This window comes from Rhizopus delemar, genomic scaffold (assembly GCF_000149305.1).
Source record: "Rhizopus delemar RA 99-880 supercont3.12 genomic scaffold, whole genome shotgun sequence".
NCBI lineage: Eukaryota > Fungi > Mucoromycota > Mucoromycetes > Mucorales > Rhizopodaceae > Rhizopus > Rhizopus delemar.
Window position 1 is genome coordinate 989242 of NW_027137838.1, and position 27175 is coordinate 1016416.

A 27175-nucleotide genomic window follows, 5' to 3' on the forward strand; every position below is an offset into this window, starting at 1 on the left:
TTTCTACACATAAAAAAATCCTTTGTTGGCAGCACATTTTTAAAGAAAGTCTTTGTTTTCTTGGCTTACAGCCAATGTTTTTTTATATGCTTTTTAATAAAAGAAACAGGTTATTTAGATATTTGCACTTTTTTTTTTATTATGACTTTAAATTATAAGCTTGAGATATCCTTCTAGAATGTTTGCCTGATCCATCATCTATCACAGACGAGGTGGCTGCTTTGAGAGAATAGACCAATTGAATCATCTGATCTTCATCTCGGTCCAACTTGATACCGCGTTGTGAGGCATAGCTTTTCTCTGCACGCAAGATGGATCGAATTTGGTTTTGACATTTATCAAACACTTGAGCATTATGACGAAAATTGATATTGTCTGACACAAGTCTGTATTTTTCAATTTCGTGGCATAAGGAAGCGATATCCGGTAGCTTCAAGAGTATGTTCTCATATGCTTCTTCAAACTATTCAATCCTATTAGTTAAAGTAAATGGTGTTTCCCTTTACTTACCAGTTCTTCTTGTTCAATGTTCTTTTGACTAGAGACCATGACTAGATCCTCATTTGTCGTAATATCCAACTCAAGCAGCAGGATTTGTGTATCGGGTGAAAGCTTTGTCTTGGGATGTACAGCATTGATAAATCCGATGGCCAAGAAATTATCAACTGCGTTTTGGCTCGCCTCAGTCGACAAGACCTCACGATACACCGTCCTTCGACCGGTGATTAAGTGGGCCGCAATCCATTGTGACAAGATGGGAACGATCGAACGTGGCATGTAAGGTAGATCACGAAGTGCTGAAAGTGAACAAGACGTGATCCAGTAGGCATCCAGTGTAGGGTATATAAAGGAAGCCAGTAAAGAAACACGGGTATACTCTACTTCGTTGCTTTCAACTGTCACTACCTTTTCATAGTTTCCATCAGAGTTTATGAATAGTAAATTCTTTTTCAAGAACCAGTCTAGTAGCACATTAAATTTCTACATGAAAATAAATAAGTTTTTCTTTCTTTTTTTTTTTTGGCTGCAAATAGACTATGTACCTCTTGTCGATTCCAAGGATACACAAATTCGTGTTTAAATAATCGCACCAAAAAGGTAAACTGTACCAAAAATTCCTCTCGCGATAGACACTTGCCCGCATTTGAAAGATAGACTACCGAAAAGAGAGCTTCAGGCAAAAAAATCTCAATCAACTGACTGGCGACATACGACAAATCCATCACGTTATCTGTATGCTCCACCACGCGAACCACCGTCTCCTCCGTCATACGTTTACCGTCCATGACCAAATTACTACGTGCATCCAGCAAGTGAAATGCATAGGCCACAATCGTCTGTACATCCTCATCTGGCTGCCAGTCCACCCGCACCTTCTTTTCTAACAGCTCTTCATGAAGCCAAATGACATGTTGATAGAGTTTTCCCAGCGTGATGCCGCCTCCGATTCTTCCATACAACAGTGTGGCTGCTGTTAAAGCAACGGGACTGACGATACTTGCTTCGTGCTGACCTTTTTGAATCTTTTTAGCAATAAAATCGGCAATGACATCTTCATCCTTCACAGGTATATCGCTTTTTTATACATCAGCTCACTATTTTTTCTAGCTAAGTCTATTTACCTCTGTCGCTTGTTTTCTGAAAGACTCGCTTCTTGTACACTACTTTTCACATCCACTGCTTTTCCAAAGGCCACAAACGCACGGCCATATTTACCCTTCTCGGGCACATTCTTGTCTTTGGTCAGCGCCTCACGATCAGCTACTGTCGCGCTCGGTCGCAGAAAGGTAGTGGAGGTCAAGCTATTCGTACTTCTCGATCGTTGATCCAGGACTTGGTCGATCAGAGTTCTCAATTCGGGTATCTTTTCATACGTGATATGGACCGGCACAAAGACCGTGTCTTTCTTGACCGAGGAAAACGAGGCGGTGGGCGTCGGTAAGGAATCAGTAGGGGTCGTGACATGATCCTTACCGACTGTGGCTTCGATCACCATGTTGATCAATCCATCATGATACGTTGTTTGCAATCGTCCAGTCCGTGATCGAGTCCGCTCGATGGCCATCGACAACGCACCATGCTCTGACAAGAGGACCTCTGTATAGGCTGCAGTCACGGCCGTACTGAGCGGGGAACGAGAGGAGAGATCACGACGAACAAAGTAAGCGCCGGTGATGCGAAGGATATCAGAAATCGGGCCCAAAAGAGCCATAACCTCATCACAGACAATGGCAGGCAAAGGTAACTCGTATCTCAAGCAAATGTACCATACCAAGATTTGATCCGTCATCGACTTACAGATGGGCACATAGACCACATTTTTGTTTTCGCCTTCGGCTCGTAATCGAATCAGGTCGGCCTCAAGCACTCGCAGACTGGTGAACAGCCGGCCAAAGAGCGAGTGAAGAAAGGCGCCAGCGGACCAAATGTAATGCAACTCGGTTCGTTCGCGCATCCTCTGGAGAATCTTGAGAGCTTCTCCTACGACCGTCTTTTGAGGAACACCAGAGGATTCAACAATCTATCAACGTCCGTCAATATCAACCCTTTCCTTTTCTGTCTTTTGCTACCTGCTTAATGCAATTTCCAACCCGTCGATCGTTCAAGACCTCGATGCGCACATGCTCTTCGTGTCCCTCTGGCCGGTGAAGCCAGAAGCCTAAATGTCTCATGTGTTCTGTATTCTTTAACTTTTCCGAATCATCATGACACCAATCATCCAAAAAAGTGTCAAAATCATTCATCCACACCTCCAGCTTTTTCTTTTCCTTCACTTCTCCCGTCGGATTTTCCAAAGCCATCATCACTTCCTTCACCATCCGATCCGTCCTTCTCTCGATCTCAGACGCACTAAACACGACCGATTCAATCGGACCATCCACTAGCGGATGCTGACTTTCCGGAGGGCCAAAATGGGAGCAGTACCATCCATCGGCCAAGGTGATCTTCCGCAGGGCAGGCAAGGGTGGCAAGGAGGGCGAAAGATAGGCGTGTGTGCCAAAGGCTGCGTTGACCGCATAGGTGTACGGATGGATCTTGTCAAAGACGGAGAGATCAAATTGTGGATCGTCCATGGCCATGAGCTGGTCCACGTTCGGATGATCCAAGATCCATTGATGGCGCAAAAAAGGCTCGACCGATCGAACCACACGACCGGCCAACTCGATCGTTCGATTCACAGCATCTGACGAACCCAGGACGGAGGCCACCGAGGAAGGCATCTTTTGTTTGTTGAAAAAGCTCGTCTTGAACAACTTTGATCCAAAATAATCCTCGGCAGACGGCAGCATCACTAGCGTGTTTCGAACCCAATACGTCTTTACGGCCTCGTAGATCTCTCGCCAGGTATAGGTTGGTCGAGAGAGTTGGTAGATGCATGGGAAATACTGAACGTTGGGCAGCAAGATACTGTCGTGCTCTTTTTCATCCACAATCTCATTGTATGGCAAAATGAATTTGTAGCCTGGTGGAGACAGCTCAGCCGCACAGGATATCACTACACGAGCAAAATAATCGACAGGGACAATGTCTGCTCGAGTTCGACTCACGTCGGTCGATAGCACCTGAATGCCCTTGCCCATCAAGTAAATCAATCCGTTTGCTCCTGTCACACCATCCACCTATGCATATCGTCAGTACAAGACATCTCCATCGCTCGTCTCTTACCCAGCCAGGCAAAGGTTCAAAGACAGCAGGGCCGACTTGCGTCGCACGGACGATGGCCACCGGCCACTGTTTCTTACCACCCTGCGCTTCTTCTACGCGGTTGATGTCGACACGTTTCATGATCAAATGCTCTGTCAATGCTTTTGTAAAGGTATACGTGTTGGGATAGTAAGCCAAAATCCGCTGGGTCATCTTGGGAATCTCTTTGAGCTCCAGGTCGACAATTTCCGTCAAAAGCTCTTCTGGATCACCTAATTTCATTGGATAGACACGTTCCTGAAGATGACCGTGGGGTATGCTCGGGTCTGTATAAGCCAGGGAGGTATGAATGAAGGCCTCTAGAGATCGTATTAGTTTGAACCAGATTTCATTCGGCAGGTATGTTACCCATCTGCTGGCATTCATCTGCCAGGTCCATGACTCTTAATGTGCCAAGGGTATTTGTCTATGAGAAGGATAAGATTTTATTAATATGGGTTACACTTTGTCTTACTTCTAATGTAAGATCCAGTCTTTCATTGTAGTTGAGCGCAGCAGCGCAATGTATGACGATTTGAACGTGCCTGACGATCTGTTCTCGATCTGTTTGAGACAGAGAGAGATCGGGTGAGATGATATCGCCTGTGACGGGGATCATTTTTTGTTCTACGATTTCATCAAATACGGATTTTCCAATTCGTTGTCTTAACAGTATAAATGCCTATCCCATAGATATATATCAGCTATTGTTTTTGACAAGTGCTTTCTGTGTACTTTGTTGTTGAATATCTCATTTTTTAATCTTTCTGCTGGTCTACCAATCTTGCTCCGTTTGTTTCCTCCACTTCGAATCAGGAGATACACTTGTCCAATATCCTGTCGAAGAGATTGCATCAGCTTCCACAAGATGGCTTTTCCAATAAATCCAGTTGCACCTGTTAATAAAATGTTCTTGTGTCGATAATGGTGGATGACGGGACCCTGAAATTCAGATTGGTTGTAATAAGGTATATATTCGTCGTGCAGTGATGTATTGGCTGTAGAAGAACTGTCACTAATAGTTACTGATTCATCACTGGTTATCTCTACTGGTTCATCATTATGAGTGACAACGACAATAGGTGGTTCTGTAATAGTCTTATTTTCCATGTTGTATAAAAAAAAGGGGGCTAAAAATATTTTTAAACGTTAGCTTTTTTTTTTTCGCCAAATTAAAATAAAACAATGGAAATTCGATTTTATGATCACCTTAAATAGAAAAAGAAAAGTATGTTTTCTTTTATTTGTTGTTTCTAAAATATATAAGAGAAAAAAAAAGAGAGAGAAAAAAAGGAGAAAAAGAGAAAAGGAGAAAGGATTTGGTTTAATGTAACGCAATTAAGCTTTGTTGAAGGCGATTTTAAATTTTCATATTCAGATTATTGACTTATTTGGAAATTATTCTACTCTTGTACTTTTTTTTTCTTTTATTAAAAAAAAAAAAAAAGAAAATTTCCGTTTCATATTCATGGCAGAAACAAAAGAATCGAATGTAAGAAAGATTAGTTTAAATAAACTGAATTGTTTATTGATTGCAACAAGATTTAGTCGAATTCAGTTACTATAGAAACAAACGCTGAGCCACCTCAAGTGACTCGTCAAAAGTATGAAGAAGCAAAGCAAGAACTACAGGCTTTATTGAATAGAAAAAAGCAGGTGGACACAAACTTGGTAAAACAAAATAAAATAAAATAAAATGTAACTTTTACTTATTTGAAAAGATCAATCTGGAACATGCCATCTATTTATTTGAAGGATCTTATTTGGAAGACACGCAGCAAAATGGAAATATCATTCGAGGATTCGATGGCTATCTGAGCACACGTTCAGATAGAAGAAAACCAAAATTTACTGAATTGGATCGATTGTTTTCCTTGTCTTCTTCTACATATCAAAAAGTACGTAGCCTGTTTATGTTTCTGCAGTCAACTTATTTTGTAGTAGGCTTTAGCACAAAAGGAAGAAAAAGATCAAGACTCAAGTCAGGATGATTATTCGAGCACGACGAGCAGTTTAGCAAGAAAGAAACGTAAATTGAAAGAAGGAGTTTATAAAAAGAAAAAGAGTTCCGCAGGCACAGAGGATGAGCTGGAGATATTTAATTAATTATTTATATTTTGTACTGTATTTTTCAAATTTTTAGGAAAAATAAAAAAAAAATAATTTGGGGAAAAGTGTAGTAGTGAGATTTTTATCAAAGTTGATAGGAGAAAGTTCAGATGATTTGAGATAGAACAAGTAGCGAAATTAACAGAGAGATATCAAAAGATATAGCTACATAAAATGAGTGTTAGTAAAGGATTATCATAAAAAAATATTATAAACTTACCTGTTAGGTAAGGGATGAGGGCTTGTTATGGGGGTTCTCATACAGTCCTCAGAAGAAGCGGAATTCATGCATCTGGAGGATCTTTTATTATTAAGCTGTGATGTAGATATAAAAGTTGTTTGCAAATATAGACCCAGCATAGATAGCTTGAGTTGTATGAGATATCATTTTTGGAATTCCAGAGTCACATTAGCATCCTTGCAAGTGTTGTTCAAATTTAACTTGACAACCAAAGTTTTTGTAAACTCTCAGTGTGCTTCTGTCTTGTTCTTAGTATGGTAAAGGTACTTGAAGCTAGAAGATCTTGCATGATCAGTTCCGCCACAAGTAGGCCGTTTCATAGGCTTTGAAGAAGATCGTTGAGGTTCTTTTTTGGCAATCCAAAGAACTACTTGTTTGTCCTTCATCTTTTGAGATGCTTTAAAAATCTTCTTTTCTTGATCATTGGAGTTTTTAATAGCATACGTAGAGGGAGTAACATCTACAAATCTTTGCCATTATTGTCATCTATGTTTTGTTGTAATATTAGTATGATTCAACATGAGAAACAAATATATTAAAATTTTGGTCTTGTTCAGATGTATGGGATGCCTCTTCCTTACACTTATTTCACTTTGCTTTGGCTGCCTTTTTACTATTGGCAGGAAACTTTCCTTTGCTTAACATCGTTTGCATTAATTTGCTCATTTATGTAGAGAAAACACAAGCTATTGCAAAACATATCCGACTTCTTTTTGAAGCCTTCAAATTAATCACTAAGTGGAATGTAATTGAAAGCAGACTTTATGGGCAGTTGATAGTTGCTATCAGAGTCTTCTTGGAAAGGAACTTTCTCTTGGGTCACTTGCGTGCCTGAAGCATTGACTACCATACATAGATGATTTTATTCTTATTCTATTGACTAACAACAATCTTCATATAACACGTTTTGTTTACCACTTGGATTTTTGGTTGCTGAACCCTCATGAGCTGGAGAGTCCAAAGCAAGCTTCTTTTTCCACTTCATCTGTATTTACTACGTAAATAGTTTTGTTTTTTTAATAAGAAAGATAAATAGTAAGATGCCCACTACTGATAAAAATCGATAAAAAAGAGCGAGAAAAAAAATGCATTTGGCTGGATTATTAGTCTTTTTTAATTTATCACACGAACCTATCAAAGAGGACCAGAAATAGATCCTTTATTTAAAGAGAGTACGTATTTGATACGATAAAAAATGACTGAGGCAGCTCCTAAGACATACAAGTTTGAAGAGAAGACGAGTTGGAAATTGTAATTATTGCCAAAAGCAATCTATACTTCTCCAAAAATTAGGTTTTGGATATTTAAGAAATCTATACTAATTTTCTTAATATCTGCTTTTATGTAATAAATTAGCTATCGTCCTATGAGATGTCAATATTATATAAGAGATCACTTGAATAAATGAATAAAAAAATATCAGTGAGAGCCGAGATAAGAAGACATTAGCAAAAGAGTGTAAAAAGTTTATAATGTTAAGATAAAGTGAAGGAAAGGATTCAATTGAGAATACAAAAGATGTAATAATATGGATGCAATATTAATTTAAAAAGTGGCTTTTCTTTTTCATCTTTTGTTCAACAAAAAATCTATAGACATAAACCACAAACGACATACAACAGACCAGGATGTGACCGATGCCCAAGAGCAAGAAAGGGGCGCCCTTCATCCATCGATCAAACAAGACACCACCGACCTTGGACAAGATAATGATACCGATTGCTCCAATAAATGAATAACATGCCGAGGCAGCCGCACGATCCCTTTGCTCGATATAGTTTCCAGACATCATGGCCATACCCGAAATGATCATACCATACTGGCCACAGGCAATCAAGATCACGAACCCCAGAGAAAGCTTAGTAGTAGGATCAATCGAGAATGCGAAAGGAATACAACCACAGGCACCAACCACACCAGCCAAGAAGACGGCCCATTCTTTGGGTAAATATTCTGATCCGAGGGTAAAGAAGGGTGTAGCTGCCAGAGCGACCAATTGAGAATAACCAGAGAGGGTGGAAGAGGAGGCCATGGAGTAAAGGCAGGTTTGACCGACAGTGCATTTTCCCTGTTCAATGTAGTATTGCTGTACCCAAAGCGAAAGAAAGTTGGTGATGATGACTTCATCAGCACGAGCAAAGAAGCTAGAGACATATCCCAGCGCAATGCGTGGTTCTCGGCCAGCCAAGATACCACGGTAGAGTTTGACGCCAAAGGCCTTCAGATGGTTTTCGGGAGCTCGTCTGTAGGCATCCTTGGGCATACAAAAGAACAAGATGATAGCAAGACCCATCGTGGTCCCGCCAATTGCACTGTGTGAGTAGGTGATGCCTCGATTGGCTCCTGGGTAAGCAATGGTAAGGTAGGCAGGAACCATAAAGAGACAGAGAGCAGCAAAAGTCGCTCCGAGACCAGAGGCGATACCGATGCAGCCAGATACAAGACCTCCCTTTCCGTGAGCGACTTCCATCATCATGGCTACCATCATCGCCGTCGACCCAGAGGATCCGATCGAAAAGACCAGTTTGAGAATAAGTAGGCTAGGATAGACCGTGGTGACATGAGGATAACATACAATTGCAAGTCCCATAATAAGTAGCGAAAGGCTCATGACACCTCGTCGACCGATGTTGTCCGACAGCATCGACCACAGCACAACACCAACGACCGCAATGATCTCTGAATACAATGAGAGAGAGCCAGTGATATCGCCCGAGCTACTGTACATGCCTAGGACACCCATGATAATTTGGGATTGTGTTCCAGAAATATAGACAATACAGGACAGAGACACAAAGACGGAAATTATGAAGGCAAGGAATTGCAGGGGGTGAACATGGCTCTGAAGAAGAATCCACCAAAGAAATTTGCGAGGTAGTGGTTCATCGACTTCTTTTAGAGAGCTTGCGTGGTCCATTGGAATCATGTTTTCTTGTGATAACTCTGTCTTTTCTTCTAAGCGATCCCTTAATTCGTAATTCATCTTTTGTCTAAGCTTTTTTTTATTTGGTTTGTGGAAAAAGAATATAAATAAATAAAAAGGCAACGAATTTGTATCGTGTCACAACGACAATGACACAGAAAAAATAGTGTATCATTCACATGATATTTTTTTATCAGATTTAAAAATACTTTCCCGAATCACACAAGAAAGGGGTCTTTTGTTCTATCAGATGTTGTTATGATTTCAAAAGACGACAGAGAAGTGTATGGATTTCAATTCTAAGTTGGTATTCATCTGCCTTGTGTCAACATGATTTATAAAAGATCAATTCATGATTGAGATACAACACAAAAGAGGACAATTACATTGAGCAATGCATTCCAACAGTCAATTGATTTGATTTGTGAGCTGATGTAGAGTCGAATTTTAGGAAATAAAAGATGCTGAATGAGAAAAAGATCTGATAAAGTCTGTCCTACATGATTTCTTTTACGACAGCAACACCGCCTTCTATATTTTCTGGTCTTCAATTCTTACGATGCGTGCGAACTTTCGCTTTCGCCAACACGTTTTTCTATCAAATGCACAAACGCTCCAATCAATGCAACCAAAAATCCTATAAAAGCCATTTTTCTAGGCCCTCTCTGTCTCTCGATTCACATATCATTTCCTTACTTTCTTTTTAACAAAGAATGCGCTCACTCACTGTTGTCACCCTTCTTTGCACTTTCGCTACCGTCCTTTCTGCACAAGACTGCAATCCCACTTATGATACTCCCTCCGCAGGTCCTTGCTTTGCTGATTGTAATGAGGTAGGCTATCGCGCGGACGTGTTGGAGATTCAATAAACATTTTTTTTAAATTAGAAAGCAGGAAAAACGTTTTTCAGCGATTGGACAAATGACAAGAGTTCTCCTCAGTTTCTAAAGTCATTGACATTGATGTGTCAAAAGGGTACTTCAGATTATACGTCTTTCATGACCAAGGCTGGTATCTGTATGGTGTCTTGTGCAAACCCTGAACTTTTTAATGCCGAATTTGCTAGTGCTTGTGCCTGGTGGCAAGCACACAAGGATGATACCTGCGCTGCAGAAAGTACGACTAGCAAAACTCTTGCTACCACTACTAGTCCTATCACTACCCTTACTGAATCAATCACGACTACTTTGCAATCTAGTTCTAGTACGACTACTACCACAAGTACCCAAAATGAATCAAGTAAGTATCCTGTAACACGTTTCACTTCTTTTACTTGACTCGTCTTTTTTATATTGGTGATTGTAGCCACCTCCAGTGCCGCCATCCCAAATGAAACAACCGCCTCTAGCTCTGTTTCTTCAGCCTCAGTAAATTCTGCTTCTTCACTTGCCATATCATCTGCTATCTCTTCTTCCATCGTGCTTTCTTCCATTGTATCTTCTGCCGCTTCAACTGCTTTAAATATCTCTAGTGCCTCTCAAGCTCCTTCTGCATCCATCACAGCTGGATCTAAGCAAACACCCAATGATGCCAACAAGTTAAACAAAGCTGGAGCTACTACAATCCTCGCTGCTGCTGTTGTTTACTTGCTTATTTGAATTTTCTCACTATATTTCTATTTTAATTAAAAAAATTATTTAAATAAAGTGCACTTGAAGATAGAACCACTATTTTTAGTATAAAACCTTGCTTTTATTTTTACGAATCACAAAAAAAGATATTTGAGGCAGTACAATAATGATCAAGGATTAGATTAGCTGGCAAAGGTATGCTGGAGCAGCTCACTTTCATGTTCCTGATTTGCTTATACAGATCGAGTACTTGTTGGTTTTTTTTTTAACAAATAATGGTAATTGCTACATATTGACTCAAGATAGTCCATTCTTCTGGATACACACGATCAAACCATAATAATTATACCCACAAGCAATCAATCAAAAATGTTTCTCAATTATTAAGCAACACAAAATCTAAGCTATTTATTGAATTTTGTTACAAATGAAGGCTTGAGTAACGCCTTCATTTCTTTTTTTGTTGCCTTGCTTCTTGATTTGTATGATGTTTGCAACGTTTCAAGTTTCTCCTATAATTAGTGATAAATATTATTAAAAAAAAAAGTCATTATAACATGAAAGTTAACTGCCATACCTTTATCAAGCTGAATGCTTCAATCACCGGGATTATATCCAGCAATATGCTAGACTCCTCCATCAAGCAAAAGTGCTTTATGGAGACAGGCATATAAACACCCTCTTCTGCTATTGTCATTTGTATAAGTGAGCAAGTAAACTCTACATGTGTTTTATAATATAATTAATGTGAGTGCCATACAGGGTGCTAAATCTAAATATCATATTTACCCTCACAAAGAAGCCCAAAAGATTCAGGTGTCTTCATTCCTAGCATTGCCTGATCATCAATTGATTTCTTTAAATGCTTCAAGAGCTTTGTGAAGTCATCCTCTTCTTGGTAAACACTTTTGGATCCAGGTCGTTTCATCTCTATGTAAAAGTAATACAATTCTCGTTTACGATCCTGGATCTCAAATATAAAATCAGGTTTCTTTGCCTGTTTCTTTTCTGATCCGTCGATCCTATAAAAGAGACAACGACAACACATTAGTTTTATATTTGAGACCAAAACATAAATGATGCACTTACATTGAATACACAATACTGTTATCAGTATTTTTCAAAAGTATTTCATTGATAAATGGCATTAAATGCTGATTCAAGAAGCTTGCTTCGGATCTAGTATGGATTCGATTGTTTGATCCGACAATTGATTCGCAAAGCTTCTTTAAACATTCTTCCATTTGATCTTCTGGTTGGAAGTCGATTGCTGAAATATCACTGTCCTCATTATATCCCTATTTTATAAATACAATTAAATATCAAAATAGATTTTTTATGATAGTGTGAGAATATATGTAACTTACGTCAAGTACGTCTTTGACATAGAGAATAGATTTACTTGATATCTTCTTCTGATTTCCATTCTCATAAGCCAAATGCTTAAAAGCAAGGCCCTCATCTTCATCCAGGTAACTTGTAATACAAAGTTCCTCTTTAAATTATTGACGGGGAAAATGTGGGACGGTGATCTATTTCATACAATCACACCAAATAAATTTTCGGACAAAGAAATTTATTGAAATAATTTTAACCTCATAACAAAATAAACTTGTCTTTTTCTCATCCATCAATACATTAAAAAAAAATGTCTGCTCAAATCTCTAAAGACTGCACCCGACCTTTAATTATATCTGAAGATGAAACAAAAGAAAGTAAAGCATGGGGGGTTTTTTATCTTCTTAGAACACATCATACGATTAGAGAGATTGCAGACCTTGTTGGATTGAACAGGTCTACTGTGCAAGACATAAAAACCAAGATTGATGACTATGGCAGCCCTTTACCTCACAAGCAAACAGGTCGTCCATTGAAAATAAATGAAAGAACTGAAAGGCACTTGAACAGGATTATTAGAGAGGATCCTTTTACCTCTTATAAAGAAATAAATGTGGAATTAGCAAAGCTAGATGTTTTTGTCTCTATAGAAACTCTTCGATCGTATGTCGATCGACTTGACTTCAAATCGTACAGAGCAGCCCACAAGCCTAGATTGACTGCAAGACACCGCAAAAGTAGGCTTCGCTGGGCGAAGGAACATCTCAATTGGACGGAAGACCAATGGAGAAGCGTTGTTTGGTCTGATGAGTCGCGCTTTTGTGTAGAAGGCAGTAAACGCGGAAAAAGAGTGCTCAGGAAGGAAGGAGAGCGTTATGACGAAAGAAATATAATACCCACAGTCAAGTGGGGTGGAGGTGGTGCTATGGTTTGGGGATGTTTTTGGGGAGGAGGTTTTGGACCTTTAGAAATTATTGATACCAGTTCCGTAGACCAAGAAAAATATATCAATATTTTGGCCAATAGGTTCCATCCTTGGTTTACAAATGTCACGGCACATCAGGAGAGGGATTTTATCTTCCAAGAGGATGGTGCTTCCTGTCATACTGGTGGTTATGCTCGATGGTGGAAGGAGACCCACCAAATCAGGGGTTTTGAGTACTGGCCTGCTCAAAGCCCTGATTTGAACCCCATTGAGCATGTTTGGAATGCTCTTGAAAGGCGAATTGAAAGAAAAAGATCATCGGTCAAAAACTTGGAGCAATTGAAGGTGGCTCTACGAGAAGAGTGGGAAAGAATGGACGATGAGTTTGCGGACCGATTAGTTCGAAGTATGAAGAGACGGTGTGAAGCAGTTATCAAAGCTAAAGGCGGCGCAACAGAATATTGAGAATTATTTTATGAATATATTCTTAAAATAAACATGTGAATCTTTCTTTTCTCAAAACTTGAAATCCCAAGCTTAAGTATACACTTATTAATTAGTCTTGAACTTACATGCCATATTTTTTAAATTTTTTGTTTCAATATTTTGTCCGGAAATTTATTTGGTGTGACTGTATAACCAAGCCAAATTCAATAAATAGAAACTTTTGATAATTACAAGAGGCAAATCGAATTGACATGGTTGCTTGTTTCAGCAAATTTTATATTTCTATCTCTAAATTTCTTCAAAGCAGCTGTAATATCTATTTCGTTTACAACCAACTAGGTAAATGAGAATATGTTAATAGGCAATTTTTATTTTTGAGATAATTTTTTATTGACTTACTCTGCGTTCTGGATTCCATTGTTTCTGACCATTACCGTGGAAATAATTTAAAAATCTTGTTCTTTTGACTTGTGGATCTGACTGTGATGAATCCGAATCAGTACCTAAGAAAAAAATCAGATGAGATTTTGAGTTTTATTAACGAATGAAGATGTCTCATTACCTTCTTTCAAGTCTCTTTTGCTGCTTTGATATAAGTTAATAGTTCCGCTGTTACGTAAATTATTTGTGAAGATAGACATTTTGCAATGAAAGAAAAAAGAAACCAGACAAGAAATCTGAAAATATGAAAAGGTAAATGTATGCACAAACAATTAATTATATACCCACTTCAAGTAATATAAAATATGATAAACAAAATGATTTTCAGACAGTCTATTTTCCATGATTCCCCTTTATCATCTCTAATCATCCTCACCCCCATCAAATTCTTACTCCTCAAATCTGAATCCGAAGAGGCATACCGATAACCATAAGAAAATATTGGTAATTCTGAAGAAAAACGATGAATCATTGCATTTTTGCATTCTGAACATGCCCAGTGGGTTCAAATCAGGGCTTTGAGCAGGCCAGTGTTCAAAACCCCTGATTTGATAAGTCTTCTTCCACCATCGAGAATAACCACCTGTATGACAGGAAGCTCCATCCTCTTGGAAGATAAAATCCCTCTCCTGATGCAACGTGACATTTGTAAACCAAGGAGGAAACCTGCTGATCAAAATAGTGATTCATATTTTTTTGGTCTACAGAACTGGTATTAATAATTTCTAAAGGTCCGAAACCTTCTCCCAAAAACATCCCCAAACCATAGCACCACCATCTCCCTACTTGCGCTGTGGATATTATATTCCTTTCGCCATAACGTTCTCCTTTCTTCCTGAGTACTCTTTTCTGCTGTTTACTGCCTTCCACACAAAAGGGCGATTCATCAGACCTGACAACGTTTCTACATTGGTCTTTGGTTCAATTGATGTGTTCCTTCGCCCAGCGAAGGCTTACTTTGCGGTGTTTTGCAGTCAATCTAGGCTTGTGAGCGGCTCTTTATGGTTTAAATTCAAGTCGATCGACATACGATCAAAGAGTTTCTATACAAACAAAAACATTCAGCTTTGTTAATTCCATATTTATTTCTTTATAAGAGGCAAAAGGATCCTCTCTAATTATCCTCTTCAAGTACCTTTCAATTCTTTCATTTATTTTCAATGGATGACCTGTTTGCTTTTGCGGTAAAGGGCTGCCATAGTTATCAATCTTGGTTTTTATATCTTGCACAGTAGACTTGTTCAAGCCAACAAGTTCTGCAATCTCTCTAATCGTGTGATGTGTTCTAAGAAGATAAAAAACCCCTCATGCTTTACTTTCTTTTGTTTCATCTTCAGACATAACTAAAGGTTGTATGCAGTCTATGGAGACTCGACCAGATATTTTTTTTTAGTGAATTGATGAATGAGAAAAAGGCAACTTTATTTTGTTATGAGCATAAAATTATTTTCAATAAATTTCTTTGTCCGAAAGTTAATTTAGTGTGATTGTACAACTCTTTATCTGCATGATTTTCATATGAAACACTAACTATTTATATATCCTTTCTATTCACTCTCAAGCATATGCTAAAACCAAAGCAAGACTTGTCTTTGATCTTGCATCTTTTCTTACCTTAGCTTCATAGATTTCATATAATATGCTTTAGGTGAAAAGAATAGGATTCATTAAAAAGAGGGGGGGGAAGAGAGAGGAGTCAGCTTCTGTGTGTAACCCTCATAGAATACCAATTCAGAAAAATAAATAATAAAGCCAAAAGAAAAGTAGTATTATTTTTTAATAGTATTTTTTATGTAAAGAATAAAATATAAAAAAAAGGTAAATTAACAACAAAATCTTAGAGTGGGGAAGCCATTAGATGCTAATTAGTTTTCTCTATAAAAGGCTTGCATAAAAAACTTGATTATTTGTGTTACTCTTTTGAGGCTGATAGAAAATAACTATGATATATGAATGTAAATAAAGGATGAGTATGATTTAAGCAAAAGCACACGATCCAAAGATTAAAAACAAAATAGAAAAAAAGGGGGAAAAAAAAAAGAGAGACATAGAAGTTTACTAATAATTGCCTCATCTTAAAATTAAAGCAACTTGATTTACTCTTTAATATTAAGCAATTCATAACTAATGATTGATATAATTCAATTTGTTGGTTAATACTCAAAGCTTGATTTCTTTTTTCACTATAGCTAAGAACGCTATTAGGAATATAACATACCATCTTAACCTATTCAAATTCACTGACAACATTTTCCAATTCAATTTCCCTCTTAGGGAGCATACTTCATATTTCAAATGTTCTCACTTTTCAAACAAGCCTAATACTTGGTTGATAACTTTTTACTTTAGCAAAAACGTATAAAATAATACTTTATTGACAATCATACAGCATCATTCTTGATGATAGAAAGACTGTTGTGTTTTGATTGGTTTCATTCAAGCCGACAGTGAATTAGAAAAATGATCAATATATCAATGACTTCTTTTTTTTCTCACAGCTTGTGGTAATTGTTTGTTTTTTGAGAGTAAAGATCAAATATTATTCCTAAGGCTGTTATATTCTCTACTCTCGTCCACATGATCATCAGCATAGAGTCCTTTATTGGTTTTCTGTAAAGGATTTATATACGATGTGGTTCGAACAATCAAATTTTTTTATAGTTCTAGCCTTGCTCATACACTGTACTGTCTTTTATTCTCGTATATTAGCAGTGATTTATGTCCTATCTTGTTTCATTGTTGACCTGAATGATCTTCAGAAAATAAAAAAAAACTCCAAATAAGGAAGTGTAAAGTGGGAAAGATCAATTGCTGTAAAGTAGCCTCAATAAGCTATATACATGTTTAATTGTTATGTTAAACTCACTTACTATACAATACTACATTCTAAAGGACATTTAGTGTACATGCGTCTAACCTCAAAATGACAAGTATAAAGACGCTTTATGATTCTTGCTAGTTTAGAGAGGAGATTGAAACAGTATTCATTGTACACACTCTAATTTTATTCACGAAGAAAATTGAATACTTTCATGGTTCTTTTCGATGAAAATAATTTCAACCAGAAAAGTGACTTAGCCGAGTCGCCTCATCTCAACACCAAGGCTACATCAACGTCCAAAACATCAGCACAACGATCTTGGGCACGGATGGTGACCAAAAACCGTAAATCACTGTTACATTCGACTAATTCTTCCTTGACGGCTGACATGGTTACGTCCACACCGAGCACTTTGGATGCCCCGATGATCTCTAAGACCAGTATATGGCGAACAGGCCATGGTTCAGGCAGTGTTTTTATCGATATGACAAGTCGCAAGGAATCGAAAATTGAGTTTTTCCATTTGGTTGCTCAACAATACCCTTCTCGCGTAGGAGTCCTCACTCAACAAGTTGGAACTCGTAAATTTGCCGAGATTAATTTTGCACCTGATGATGTCGCATTAAGTGAATGCCTGACGAACGGTATTACTTTTGCAGATAAATCAACCATCTTACCTTGTCAAGCGCTTGACACTCACATGCAAGTTGTCCGTCTGCGTCTGTCCAACTTACCTTTTTTGAATGAGAAGGCCTTGAAGAAAGGTCTGGAAAAATGTTTGAGAAAATATGAAGATATTTTGGACGTTGGGATCCTTTTAGAGCCCACTACAGTTACCTATATGTGTACTGGTTACGCCGTCCTTAATGTGGCTTCTAAAACTGAGACTTTCGAGCCTTTAACTCATTTGATTCCTTGGGACGAACAACGGGAGTGTGGTTTCTATGCAGTGTGGAATCAGATGCCTGTATACTGTCGCTACTGCCATGAGGAAGGTTATGTCGTAGCTAACTGTCCTAAACGTAAAACTAGACATACTTGTTGGAATTGTGGCGTCGTAGGTCACATAGCTGCCGAATTTTCACGGGACAAACCGTCTAAGAAAGCTCGTAAGCAACCTGAGCCTCCTACTAAGCTCTTTGATACAGTGCAATCACATAATTTTCCCCCAGAAATGATGCCGAATGACGTCTGCACTCCTGATGAGGTCTCTGAGGAGCTTATGGAAGATTTAATGGAGCCTGATGCTCAAAATAATATGTCTGAGCCTCTAGATACAACTGTACCAGTTGATGTCCCTGCTCCCACCTTGAATATTGAAACCGCTGCTAAGCATAGTGTCAAACGGCAAAAGAAAGATCATCGACCTACCCCTTACGTTCTACCAGCCACTCGCTCAAAATCCACTTTGCTCAAAGCCCAGCTTCCCACGCCCGAGCAAGACGAATCTGTGGATAATACATCCTTCATAACTGATACAGCCCATTTGGACTCCTCCTCCTCCGGTACCTTAGCTGGGGAGGACAGCTCTACCACCAACTTACAATAATATTAGTAATAAGTCTAAAAATTTGTTACTGCATATTGCTTCACTAAACTGTAATAGTTTAGTGAATTCCGATAATACCAACAAACAATCAAAATTTATAAGATACTTACGCTCCTTAAACTTCGATATTATGACTTTTCAAGAAACACATGTTTCTGATAATATACTTTCTTTGGTCAATGCCCAATTCCAGGCTCAACACCCCTTATGGTCTCGACATTGTGGTATTGTCTCGTTCAGTCCTTCCTTCGTATTCTCGACCAATTTGACACCCGAGAACGATAGAACTATACTCACAAAGGTTACACATCCTCACAATGCCTTTGCTCCTTTCTATGTTCTTGTTATATATGCTCCAGCCACTTCTGGTCAACACCGTTCACAGTTCTTTGATCAGCTACTTGACCTCTTACATTCACCAACTTTGGATATTAACCTCGACCGTCTAGTTATTACTGGAGATTTTAACTATTCATACCAACGTCCTCACCTGTCTTCCCAAACTTCTCTACAATGGGTTTCGTTTTTAGATGATCATTTTTACAACGCATTACGGAAGGACGACCTACACGAGTTACCTACATTCCAACGCAATGACAATATATTTTCTACTATCGATTATATATTCGTTAGTCATTTTTGATGCTCCAAGGTCACAGAAAGTAACATACACAAATTGGATGCCTCCTGGTCAGATCTCTCTCTTCTATCAATTACTTGTTGCATTGGTTCCCCCCTTCTGGTCCCGGTCTGTGGCGTGGAAACCCCGTTCTCGCTCGAAACCCAACTTACCAACAATATCTTCGCCAACATCTAGAAGATATTCTACCCAAGCTACCCTCTGAATGGTCTGCCGCGAAATCATGGGATCACGTTAAACGTCAAGTTAAAAAGATCACATGCACTTTCGCAGTAGATTACACCAATTGGCGTACAAAAACCATCCGCAAACTACAAAGCAATCGAAATAAATTTTTACGCAGTAAACCACCATTAGCTATTCGCTTACATCAATTGCCTATTTTCGATCAACAAATTGCGTCGCTACAACAAGAACTTACTGATATTCTGGCTCTCAAAGCTAATGTTCGTTGGCATGAAGCAGGTGAAACTTCGATCAAGTATCTGAAAAGTATGTATCGTAAACGCACTATTGAACAACATATTACCACATTACGATCTGACGACAATGAAGATTCGGTCGAAGGCATTGATCAACTACTCCCCATCATCCAACAGTTTTACCGGTCTTTGTATGATGCGGACCCGGTCGATGATCTTCAGCTCAATTCCTATCTCCAAGGTATTTTCGATCTACCACAAGCGACCTCAGACCATTGTGATATTCTTATGGTTCCTATCACTATCGATGAGAACATTACAGAGACAGCATGCGTGAAAAATAAAATCAGCAGCCCAGAAGAGGATGGTCTTGGCTACGCCTTTCTGTACCAACTATTTCGCTACCCTCCTCTACAGGAATTGGTTTTAAAGATATATAATCAAGCACATAACTCCAGTATCTTTCCACATTCATGGCAAGAATTACGGGTAAGACTGTTGGCAAAAAAGGGTGATTTAATGAATCTAAAAAATTGGCAACCTATCTCATTCATCAACTGTGATGCCAAAATTTGTACCAGAATCCCCAACTCACGAATACTGCAGGTGATACTATCCCTTATCAACCGATGTCAAACTGGGTTTATGCCGAATCGCTTTATCACGGAAAATGGTCTCGTGCTTAACATTATAATGGAACATGCTTGTAAGGACAATCGTCAGGAAATTGCTCTCCTTTTGGATCAAGAAAAAGCCTATGATCGGGTACGCCCCTCTTACTTACGCTCAGTGCTACTAAAGTTCGGGTTCCCAACGGTACTTGTGAACTCTTTGATTGGGCTATTTTTTAGTAACCGGGTCAACAGCAACGGACATCTCACAGAAGAAGTAACCCAATCCCGCGGCCTCCGTCAAGGGGATCCGCTGTCGCCTCTTCTGTTTAATCTCGCACTAGAACCATTCCTAAGACATGTTTTACAAGACACTCCTTTGTTTGGATTCTCATTTCTTCCGTTGCCCGCCGATCCAACTCCTCCTCCTGCTCTTAAATACTCGCTTATACTGATGATGTTTGTGTTTTTCTATCTTCGCCTGCAGATTTCCTACGTCTTCAACATCATCTACAGACTTACGGGCAAGTATCCAACGCTAAAGTAAACCTTTCAAAAACTGAAGCAATCTTTCTCAGTGGAAAGAGTTCCAATCAATGGCAACAAATTCTTGCGCAGCACCAGATCCTCAAATGGCATGATCATACTAAATCACAGCCTCTCCGTTATCTTGGATTTCCGGTTATTCAATCTATTGCTCAGCGAAGATATGTAGAAGACCATCTGATACAAAACATCAAAACTCAATGTTCAATATATTCTCAACGAAATCTCTCTATTAGAGGCCGTGTGACTGTGACCAACACTCTGCTACTATCTAAATTGTGGTATTCCTTGAGAGTTGTCTCACTGCCAAAATTCTTCTTTCGACAGACTCGATCAACGATCTACCAATTTATCTCGAAAGGCATCAAATCTGGTTTTCGATATGCATTATTTTGTCAACCTCTATCCAAGGGCGGATTGGGTTTGTTAGACCCTTTTATCCAACATTGTAGCTTATAAGTCCGATGACTCCGTTTGCTGTTTACTGATGACCTTCAGAGCTCCTGTAGTCAAGTATATTTGAAGGATTTTATACGACGGTTCCACTCCTCGGGTACTACCTCCCTATTATCTTGTTTCTTTCCAGCTCTTCGTTCAACAACAGATGTCTCTGTTGTTTCTTTTCTCCCTGTACTTTATACCACTATGGATTCCTTTCTGAGCAATGGCATACTTGAAGTTTAATACAATCCATCTACTCTGTTATGTCTACCCATTTGCTTGCTTTTCTCGGGAATCCCTGATAGTCATTGGTTACGAAGTCCTCACCGCTCCAGATCATGGGCAAGACACTATTTTACATATGATCAGTCATTCAAAGGATACGGCCTATGTTGGCGTCAGACTCACCGCCTCATCCTCGATTATTAGCCCGATTACTACGAGATTTATAAACCGTACTGTCAAATTGAATGAGACAACTTGGCAGGTCATATTGAATACATCTACTGACCCAGGTAGTGTGACAGACTATCTTTTTGTCACATGGCTCACAAGATCATTCGAATGGGTTTCTTTTTGTCCTCGAGTATACCGTCAGAATCAGCTCGATTCTATGCTTCCTTGCCCGGCTTCTATCATATCGTCTGATGGTTGGTGACGTTTCTGGAACCTCACCATTCTGCCTGAAGCAAGTTCGTTCTGTTTTCGCTTTATCCACGGCAAATTACATAGTCAATCATCTATAGCCCGTTTCAACCCTGATGTCAGCGCTACATGCAAGTTCTGCAACGTACCCTCCAAGGATATATCTCATCTTCTCATGGAATGCACTCATAAATGGTCCATTTGGCATGAAGCTATGTCTCGTTTTGCACCTCACCTAGATTTCCAACCAACTGATATCCTTGCTCTTTTATTGCATCTGACACGCTTCGATTATATTGACAACACAACTCTGCTCCGTCTTAGTTATTACATTCTTTTATTTCTATGGCGTGCACATTGGCGATACATCTTTGATGCTGTTCCTCTCTTATCTGAACGTATTGTCACAACAGCTTTTGAAAAAATTGGGACGTTCAGTCTTCATTAAAAAGTACACTACTCAATACCACGCGTGACTTATTTAACCTTAAACAAAATCTATTCTTCACTGGCGTGCTCAATGGCAATATATTTTCGACATATCCCATTATCACGACATCAACTCATTCTACTATTTTTGAAAAACTCGCTCTCCCGTCTTCATTAAAAGCACACCACTCACTGCGACGCGTGACCTTTCTTTTTACATTTTATTTATCTATTTAATAGACCAAATATCATTCAAAAAAAAATTGAATACTTTACTAAGGTTTCTTTCCCCGATTTTAACGCGATTTATCTATTTTATTTCTTTTTTAATCTTTATAGGAAAAGAGATTGAGATTAAAGAGATGCAATGAAAAAAGATTTACAGAATGTTTGGAATTTAGATGAAGGAGAATAGATAGAATTGATTCGGTGTTTTTGAAGAGCAATCACCTCAAGAAAAGCAACAAGAAGTTGGTTTGAATGAAGGCTATTGTGATAATGACATAAAAAGTTCTTTTTGCTTCTCAAAAAACAAACAAGATTGTAAAAAAGGGGCAGGGAAGAGAAACTAAAACGAAAAGGAGCCAAAAGACAGTCCAGAATAATAAGGTGTTTCCCTTGTTATTTATTCAACAAACAAATGATTTAAAAAAAAAAAACCAGAAAGGAAAAGAGGAACAGGTTAATAAGAATGGAAAAGAAGAGCTAAAAAAAAAAGTTAGAATAGAAGAAAAGAATACAAAGACAAAGCACACGACACACAGCAAACATCATCAAAAGATGTAGATTCAAATAGAGTAATGCCGCTTTTGTGAAAAAAAGCGGTTGACACAAATGATGGGGTTGAGCAGTGAAGGTGCAGAATGTATATCTTGAAGCGACCCTATAAGGATGTTTTAGAACATGAATCAGCTTCTGTTTGTACACTAAATGTAAAGTTTTTATAACCTTCACCTACTGCCTTGAATCCAGCATCACGAATAATTTGTGCAAACTTTTCCTGAGAAAATTTGCGAATGCTTTCTACAAGGTATTGATATGTGTCATGATTACCATAGATGATTTGATCTAAAGTAGGGATGATATCAAATGAACAAATATCGCAAACTTTACAAACAGTGAATCATAAGGATTTGATTTTTAGTGATACTTTATATTTACTTTCCAATCAATGGGCTATTTACCTTGTTAAACTCAAAACACATAAAATAGCCTCCTTTCTTTAATACTCTGTATGTTTGTTTTACAGCCTTATCCACATGAGTGCAATTACGCGTATCAAAGGCGATCGTATAGGCATCGACAGATTCATCAGACATGTCCGACAGATTTTTTGCATTTTGTACCAAGAAACTTGCTTGGTTGGCTGCAGCAGAATGAAGAAAAAGCTTAATTACAAGTCCATTTACCAAACTAATCTCTAGAGTACTTTTATCATTATTTCTCTGCAAAAAAGATAAATACGATACAAGAAATCATTGAACACGATTTGATTTCTTTTCATAATTCATATGGCTCAATGAAGAAAGCAGGCTCGTATTGCATGCAATGATAGAGAAAAAAATCTTATGTTTTGTATTTTAATAACATTCTCTCGTGACGATATATTAGATCTATCAACAAGATTAAAGAAAAGAGCCTGGATTTCATAAATTATATGAAGGTTACTATCTTAATCAGCATCATCAGCATCATCATCATCATCATCATCATCATCAGAAGCATCAGGCGCAGGAGCATGAGCATGAGTAGGAGCATGAGCACCACCACCACCCACAAGACTACCAACAAAAGGAAGGCCACCAACGAGAGCATTGGGATCAGGCACCTGTCTTTTTTCTAATGTAGCAGGACCAAGAGGAAGTGAAGAGACAAGCATAAAGGCAGATAATAAACCAAAGATGACAAGAACTGAACGCATTTTTATATGCAAAATAAATATTTCCTTGCAATGAGATGACTTAAGAAAAAAAAAGCAAAAATGAAGGCTTCTTTTATATGTGTTGATGTAAGGAATTGGAACGAATTACTATTTTCACTGCAATCTATTTAAGCTATCACTTATGCTTGGAGGCTCTTTTGTTTTGTAACCACAATGGTAAATTAAAAATGCACATTCTTAAAAGAAATCTGCCCTAAAAGAAGGTACACTGGGCTTGTCTAAATTTCAGGAATTGACTTATTCAAACGAGAGCCATTCAAAGCGATAGATTAAGCTTATCTTTCTTTTATGGTGACTATGTACCATAAATGAATGGAAAGTGTTACTTGGAGATAAGCACTATTCATTGTACGTCACTTTTAAAGTATATACATTTGTACAGATAGAGCATCATCCAACCGAAAGAAAAGTAGCCTTTACCTTATTACTACTACTAAGCCACTCTACTGCATATATTACAAGGGATGTATACTGGCATGGACAGATACTTTGGGATATCCAAAGCATACGCCTTACTAACTTGATAAGTCCTAATTGTAAGAATGCATTCTATAACTTGTACTTTATAAATTAGAGACTGATTTGGTTCCCTATTACCTATGTACGGATATAGTCAGATATAATCTTCAAAGTAGGCTTCTTGACAGATTGATCTTTCTAATCCATGACTATGTAAACCCTTCTTTTCTTATTTTGGATGATTGAATCATATTTAGATTTATTCTAAAGGAATAAACAGAGATGTCTATCCCATCCTACGGCTTTCTCTATTACAAGGCCTTACAGCACTATATATTCTTATTTATTTATTATTAATAATTCTGCTTATAGAGACGTCTACTGAAACAAGCCTTATGTACAATGACTATGACTGATATTGGATATATAGAAATAGAGGAAATTGATGATGGTGCTATTATCTCTCTGATTCTGAATCTGGTAGTGTGAATGGGTTTGAAAAGACTGGGATTGAGTCTAAGAGCGTGATCATCATGTCAAGACTGAATTTGCCAAAGTTTCACTTGAAATCTAATGTATCTTTGCAAATTACATTTTGAAAATAGTTGAAAAAAAAAATATAATGCAAACAAGAATATTGACGCAAACAGAAAATCATGCTTGCTTCTTTATTTGTATGAGGGCTATAACATCTAATGTTAAAAAAAAAAGAAATAAAGATAAAAAGCAATAATTAGGAAAAAACTAAACATTTGTTCTCAAGGAAATAGGATTGTATATACAATCAAGAAAGATTGATGGAAAAGAGTTGGACAACGACATGCTAAGAAAAAATGAAATATCAACCAATGAAAGCAGCGAATGATGTAAAACTAATCCGCTATCGTATGCAAGTCATTAAGAAATTCATTACTCAACATGCAACCAAGATTACCACCAATAGCATGACTGATGATTATACTCAACATCAAGTTAAAGATGTTTGTTCAACTCAAATAATAACAAAGAAAAGGGTGACTAAGCCAATAGCAATAATGAATTGTAGAATACAACTTTTCTTGTAATGAAAAATACCCCTTACACTAGTGAGAAATGATAAAACTACGATTTAGAAATCATACTTGCGATGAACATTATAAATCCAAAGGCTTTAGCAAGAAAAGAGCTCGGTAGAGTAAAAAGGTATGGATGATCATCAAGAATGCTGATAAAATTGAGATGGTTACAAACAATGGTACTAAAAATCAGGAAACAAACCCATTTTGGAACTATATTCAACTTAAATACATGAATGATCGTAGACATCCAATTGATCAAAAGAAACGAGTTGAAAGGTATTTTGTTTTGACTAAAGGTTTTGTTATAAGAAGAGCATGTGTGCAGAATAAATATTCACATAGTCGCTTTTAACCCTTATCTTTTTATATAAAAATGTGCTTTAATAGTACCTATTGATATCCATAATAAAAAATTATAATACATGACTTGAAAATAAGCCCTTACTTTAATTTATCCTTTAATTGACACAAAGATGACTTGATCCTTTATAAAGAATTCAATACAACAGTTGTACTCACTTTCTATTTTACTAAACTATTCCAAACTACCTTTTTTGATGCAGCCACAGACTCTCTTTTTGCTTTTGTTTAGTCACCAAAAAACAATTCACAAGCCAACTGATGAGTTTATCACCGTTGATTGCCAGATTACACAATTGCCGTTGGCTCCACTCCGACGTCGAATGTGATTTATGTCTTCCCTAGCCGCGCATCGTGGATCAATTATGAACAATATCAATAAACTCACTACAGAGCAATGCAAAATCTTCTCGATATCAGCAAGCGACTCAAAGAACAAGAGCTCCGAGATGAATCAATCGAAGACCAAACCCTCCCAAAAGAAATCCTTGATGATTTGGAAACCACTCCCAAGAGTGTACTCAGAGAAAAGCTCAAAAAAATTGCCAAAGACGCAAGCAAATATGAAGGAGAGAAATAAACCCAGTCAGGAGTGATCAACAAAGTTTATCTTCCTAAACTCAAGAAATACCAAATGGACGTCTCTCAAATGATTGCGGCCAATACCAAATGAGCTGATCGCCTGCGCACATATCCGGCAGAGTAACAGCCGAGATCTACCAAGAATTTCAGCACGTCGTCGAAAATGATGGCGCAGAAGACGACATGTGTAACATCCTTGAGCAGATTACATGACTTGCCGTGTACCAATTCGGTACAGACAAATAATTGGGCAAAGATATCAAAGATCTTATTACAAAGGCATTATGACCCCCAGACAGCCTCCGATAATTTGAAGACGATGACTAAGAGAAAAAGAATTACTTCTTCTCTTCAGAAGTTGAGGAGAATATTTGACAAACAAGATTTGAAGAATCAGTCATTAGAAGAGCCACCCAACGGAAATTTGGTAGATTCAACAAGGGGGGTAACACTCACAGAGACTTTGGATGCAGAGGACATGCCGATGGAAACAAAGAAATTTCTTTATTCAGTGGAAAGGGAAATAGATACAGGATTGTTGGTAGTACCTAGAACAATCACTTTGCCTCCGCTCCAGCTTCCAATGTGATAAATGCTCTCAGAGCCATGCTTTATTTCTCATATATAATAATAAATTTAGTTTAAATCCCTTTCTTTCTTATATCTTTCAAAACCGCGTATCGTGGAACATAATATGACTGATATCAACTAAAATGACACAGCAAACCGATATCTTACTACAACAGAGGCATTTGAACTATTCAAGTGCCTTCAAATCGAAGAGCGAACACAAAGAGATGAGAACCTTCATGGCTCGGACTTACCATTGGAGATATCAGGGTATCTCGATGGTACACCAATGTATGAACTCAAAGAGGAGTCCAAACGTTTCAAAAAACTGGTTGCCCGATATAACAATGACACTTGGAACAGACAACAAACTAATAAGGTGCCAATACCTGAACTTAAGAAATGGAGGATTGACACCTTT

The 27175-nt window shown here is 38.0% G+C and overlaps 11 protein-coding genes across 11 annotated transcripts; 5 read left to right on the forward strand and 6 right to left on the reverse strand.

The window, feature by feature from the left end:
- Window positions 1-139: 139 nt before the first annotated feature.
- Window positions 140-4794, reverse strand: RO3G_13659 (uncharacterized protein; the record flags this gene model as incomplete). The annotated part of the gene is made up of 9 exons (XM_067668243.1): window positions 140-463; window positions 511-981; window positions 1044-1575; window positions 1623-2521; window positions 2571-3620; window positions 3667-4004; window positions 4054-4111; window positions 4160-4366; window positions 4420-4794. The coding sequence occupies 9 exons, from the start codon at window positions 4792-4794 to the stop codon at window positions 140-142; spliced, it is 4254 nt and encodes a 1417-aa protein (XP_067524344.1).
- Window positions 4795-5152: 358 nt separating this feature from the next.
- RO3G_13660 (uncharacterized protein) lies at window positions 5153-5790 on the forward strand (the record flags this gene model as incomplete). Its single annotated transcript, XM_067668244.1, has 4 exons — window positions 5153-5176; window positions 5233-5355; window positions 5406-5582; window positions 5629-5790. The coding sequence occupies 4 exons, from the start codon at window positions 5153-5155 to the stop codon at window positions 5788-5790; spliced, it is 486 nt and encodes a 161-aa protein (XP_067524345.1).
- A 471-nt stretch (window positions 5791-6261) lies between these two features.
- RO3G_13661 (uncharacterized protein) lies at window positions 6262-6420 on the reverse strand (the record flags this gene model as incomplete). The annotated part of the gene is made up of 1 exon (XM_067668245.1): window positions 6262-6420. The coding sequence occupies one exon, from the start codon at window positions 6418-6420 to the stop codon at window positions 6262-6264; it is 159 nt and encodes a 52-aa protein (XP_067524346.1).
- A 1154-nt stretch (window positions 6421-7574) lies between these two features.
- RO3G_13662 (uncharacterized protein) lies at window positions 7575-8777 on the reverse strand (the record flags this gene model as incomplete). The annotated part of the gene is made up of 1 exon (XM_067668246.1): window positions 7575-8777. The coding sequence occupies one exon, from the start codon at window positions 8775-8777 to the stop codon at window positions 7575-7577; it is 1203 nt and encodes a 400-aa protein (XP_067524347.1).
- An 893-nt stretch (window positions 8778-9670) lies between these two features.
- RO3G_13663 (uncharacterized protein) lies at window positions 9671-10555 on the forward strand (the record flags this gene model as incomplete). The annotated part of the gene is made up of 3 exons (XM_067668247.1): window positions 9671-9790; window positions 9845-10196; window positions 10263-10555. The coding sequence occupies 3 exons, from the start codon at window positions 9671-9673 to the stop codon at window positions 10553-10555; spliced, it is 765 nt and encodes a 254-aa protein (XP_067524348.1).
- A 1621-nt stretch (window positions 10556-12176) lies between these two features.
- On the forward strand, window positions 12177-13256 carry RO3G_13664 (uncharacterized protein; the record flags this gene model as incomplete). The annotated part of the gene is made up of 1 exon (XM_067668248.1): window positions 12177-13256. One exon carries the CDS (start codon window positions 12177-12179, stop codon window positions 13254-13256), a length of 1080 nt encoding a protein of 359 aa, XP_067524349.1.
- A 369-nt stretch (window positions 13257-13625) lies between these two features.
- On the reverse strand, window positions 13626-13879 carry RO3G_13665 (uncharacterized protein; the record flags this gene model as incomplete). Its single annotated transcript, XM_067668249.1, has 2 exons — window positions 13626-13741; window positions 13801-13879. The coding sequence occupies 2 exons, from the start codon at window positions 13877-13879 to the stop codon at window positions 13626-13628; spliced, it is 195 nt and encodes a 64-aa protein (XP_067524350.1).
- A 2832-nt stretch (window positions 13880-16711) lies between these two features.
- RO3G_13666 (uncharacterized protein) lies at window positions 16712-18049 on the forward strand (the record flags this gene model as incomplete). Its single annotated transcript, XM_067668250.1, has 1 exon — window positions 16712-18049. One exon carries the CDS (start codon window positions 16712-16714, stop codon window positions 18047-18049), a length of 1338 nt encoding a protein of 445 aa, XP_067524351.1.
- Window positions 18050-22666: 4617 nt separating this feature from the next.
- RO3G_13667 (uncharacterized protein) lies at window positions 22667-23102 on the reverse strand (the record flags this gene model as incomplete). The annotated part of the gene is made up of 2 exons (XM_067668251.1): window positions 22667-22783; window positions 22968-23102. 2 exons carry the CDS (start codon window positions 23100-23102, stop codon window positions 22667-22669), a joined length of 252 nt encoding a protein of 83 aa, XP_067524352.1.
- Window positions 23103-23455: 353 nt separating this feature from the next.
- On the reverse strand, window positions 23456-23704 carry RO3G_13668 (uncharacterized protein; the record flags this gene model as incomplete). Its single annotated transcript, XM_067668252.1, has 1 exon — window positions 23456-23704. One exon carries the CDS (start codon window positions 23702-23704, stop codon window positions 23456-23458), a length of 249 nt encoding a protein of 82 aa, XP_067524353.1.
- A 2295-nt stretch (window positions 23705-25999) lies between these two features.
- Window positions 26000-26182, forward strand: RO3G_13669 (uncharacterized protein; the record flags this gene model as incomplete). Its single annotated transcript, XM_067668253.1, has 1 exon — window positions 26000-26182. One exon carries the CDS (start codon window positions 26000-26002, stop codon window positions 26180-26182), a length of 183 nt encoding a protein of 60 aa, XP_067524354.1.
- Window positions 26183-27175: the final 993 nt, after the last annotated feature.